This window comes from Triticum dicoccoides, chromosome 2B (assembly GCF_002162155.2).
Source record: "Triticum dicoccoides isolate Atlit2015 ecotype Zavitan chromosome 2B, WEW_v2.0, whole genome shotgun sequence".
NCBI classification, from domain to species: Eukaryota; Viridiplantae; Streptophyta; class Magnoliopsida; order Poales; family Poaceae; genus Triticum; species Triticum dicoccoides.
In genome coordinates, this window is record NC_041383.1 from 159,262,773 (window position 1) to 159,264,948 (window position 2,176).

General features: G+C 54.2%; 1 protein-coding gene across 1 annotated transcript in view; it reads right to left on the reverse strand.

The window, feature by feature from the left end:
- LOC119367440 (skin secretory protein xP2-like) overlaps window positions 1–362 on the reverse strand; it is a 3,608-nt gene extending 3,246 nt beyond the window's left edge. Inside the window, exons 1-2 of the mRNA XM_037632954.1 lie at window positions 214–362; window positions 69–122 (exon numbers count right to left, since the gene is read on the reverse strand). Of these exons, the coding sequence (XP_037488851.1) occupies window positions 69–122; window positions 214–310 (151 nt within the window). The 5' untranslated portion in view covers window positions 311–362. The remainder of the gene's footprint in view (window positions 1–68; window positions 123–213) is intronic.
- Between the last annotated feature and the right edge of the window lie 1,814 nt (window positions 363–2,176).

Below are 2,176 nucleotides of genomic sequence, written 5' to 3' on the forward strand. Positions count from 1 at the left end.
AAAGTGGGAGAAGCGGTGGAAGAAAACACAGTTAGAGCGAGGAGGGACTGCGCCGGCCGGGAACTCACCTTCACCAACCACTGGCACCGGAGCATCCAGCACTTCCAGCGGCTCCTCCACGCCTGAAAGAAAAGCAGGGGCGTTGAGGTTGCAGGACAACAAAGCAATCGAAGAACCAAGGAAAGGAGGGGGCTGTCGTCCGCTGAAACTAACCTGCATCCCCGGCAGGTTCTTCCGGCTGTGCTCCCAGCACCACGGCCGGCGCCAGTGCCGCCGGAGCCGGAGCCCCTCCGTCGCCCTGATCGGCCATGGCAAGGGAGGAAAGCTTCGAAGTGGGCGGTGTGCTTGGTGGTAGAAGGGAGGAGAAGCGTTCCGGTCTGCGCGTGGAGGTGGAGAAGGACGGTGTCCGTGGAGGTATAAAGAGGAGGAGGAGGACGGCGTGCGTCGTCGACCGGCCGTTGCATTCTGCAGCTTTGCCGTACGCCGTATTGTGTCGCGTTGCCGCCGATGGTCCCGTCCCGGTCAAAAGTCACGAAATGGAATCCTCTCATTATTGGCTAGTACTTGGTGCTCAAAAAAGACAAAACTCTTTGCCCTAATTTCTCCCACGCCGGCCCGCCGTGCCACGGAAATGGATGGAGTGTTGTACTTGTACGCGTGGCATTCCTCGTGCGTGTGGCGCGGCAGCGTGGTCGGTGTGCCACAAGACAGTGCTTGATGGAACGTGTACCGTGGCCATCGGGATGGCATTTTTTGCGTCTCAAGAGCATGTTCAACATGCGCCCAACGCGCGGTGCGCTAAAATTTGATTTACGACGCGCGCAATGTCAGGTTTGGCGCGCCGCGCAGCGCTTGCTCTAAAAGAAGCGCTAAAATGCAGCGTGAGCAGCGCGCGCGAGCAGCTGGCGCACACATTTTGAGCATAAATTTCACACTTTCACACAAAACACATGGCATATATTGAATCAAACATCATTCCAACCAAGTTCGTGCCCAAAAGTTCATGCCCATAAGTTCAAATTCATGTCCACAACATAATTAAACCAAGTTTAACATGCAAATCAAGTTTATGACACAAACGAAAGACACAAGAATCAAGCCTCGTCCTCGTCTTCGTCTTCGTCCTCTTCCTCCGAAGACGATTCTTCCTCCTCTTCATTGTTGCGCGCTGTATCATCATCACGTGGAGCTCAGATGGTGTTGCCAAGATCTTGAACGGCATCTTCATGCAAAGGTGGCACACCGGCGCCCGGAGGTGCACCCATGCCCCCAAAGAGAGACGCAAAACTCATGCCACCCATGCCGTCCAAGCCGCCCGGAGGTGCTCCAAAGCCACCCATGCCTCTCATGGTCTCCATGGTAGCTCCAAAGCCACCCATGGAACCGATGCCGCCCATGGTAGCTCCAAAGCCACTCATGGAACCCATGCCGCCAAGGCCACCGGCACCCATGCCGCCACCGCCACCCATGCCGCCACCGCCACCCATGCCGCCAGGGCCCCCACCGCCACCCATGCCGCCAAGGCCATCGCCACCCATGCCAGCAATCATGGCTCTTTTTTGGATCAAGACTTCTTCACGGGCAAGGTTGACATACTCCTTTTGGGCATCATTGAACAAAGATGTGTCCAAGAAGAGCAAGTGCTTCTCCCATTCCAACAACTTAGCTCGCTCCTCCATGGCCATCTTCCTCTCCTCCAATGCCACTTTCCTCTCCTCGGCGGCCACCCTCCTCTCCTCGGCCGCCAACCTCCTCTCCTCGGCCGCGGCATCTTGGTTCCTTGCCATTTTCCTCACCTAGTTGGCTTCTCTTCTTGTGTTGACAATTGCTTCCATAGCATTTTTGATCTCATCATCTCCTTTCCTCTTCTTCTTTTCTTTGTCTTTCTTCGTGCCATCCGGTCGTTTTGGCTTCGAGTATGAAACCGAGTTTGGGGTGGGGCTTCTCTTGCCATCTTCACTTGATGCATCATCCTCATCATCATCTTCCAAATCAATTGCTCGCTTGCGTTTTTTGCTCAAATCCAAATCATCAATGTCCTCACGCTTCTTCCATTTCTCATCATCCTTCAATACTTCATAGCAATGAGGCAAGGAAAATGGCCTTCCTTTCTTGATCTTCCCCTTCTTGGTCCTCTTCTCCTCTCCTTTGAACAAGTTTTGTGCAATGTTCAACT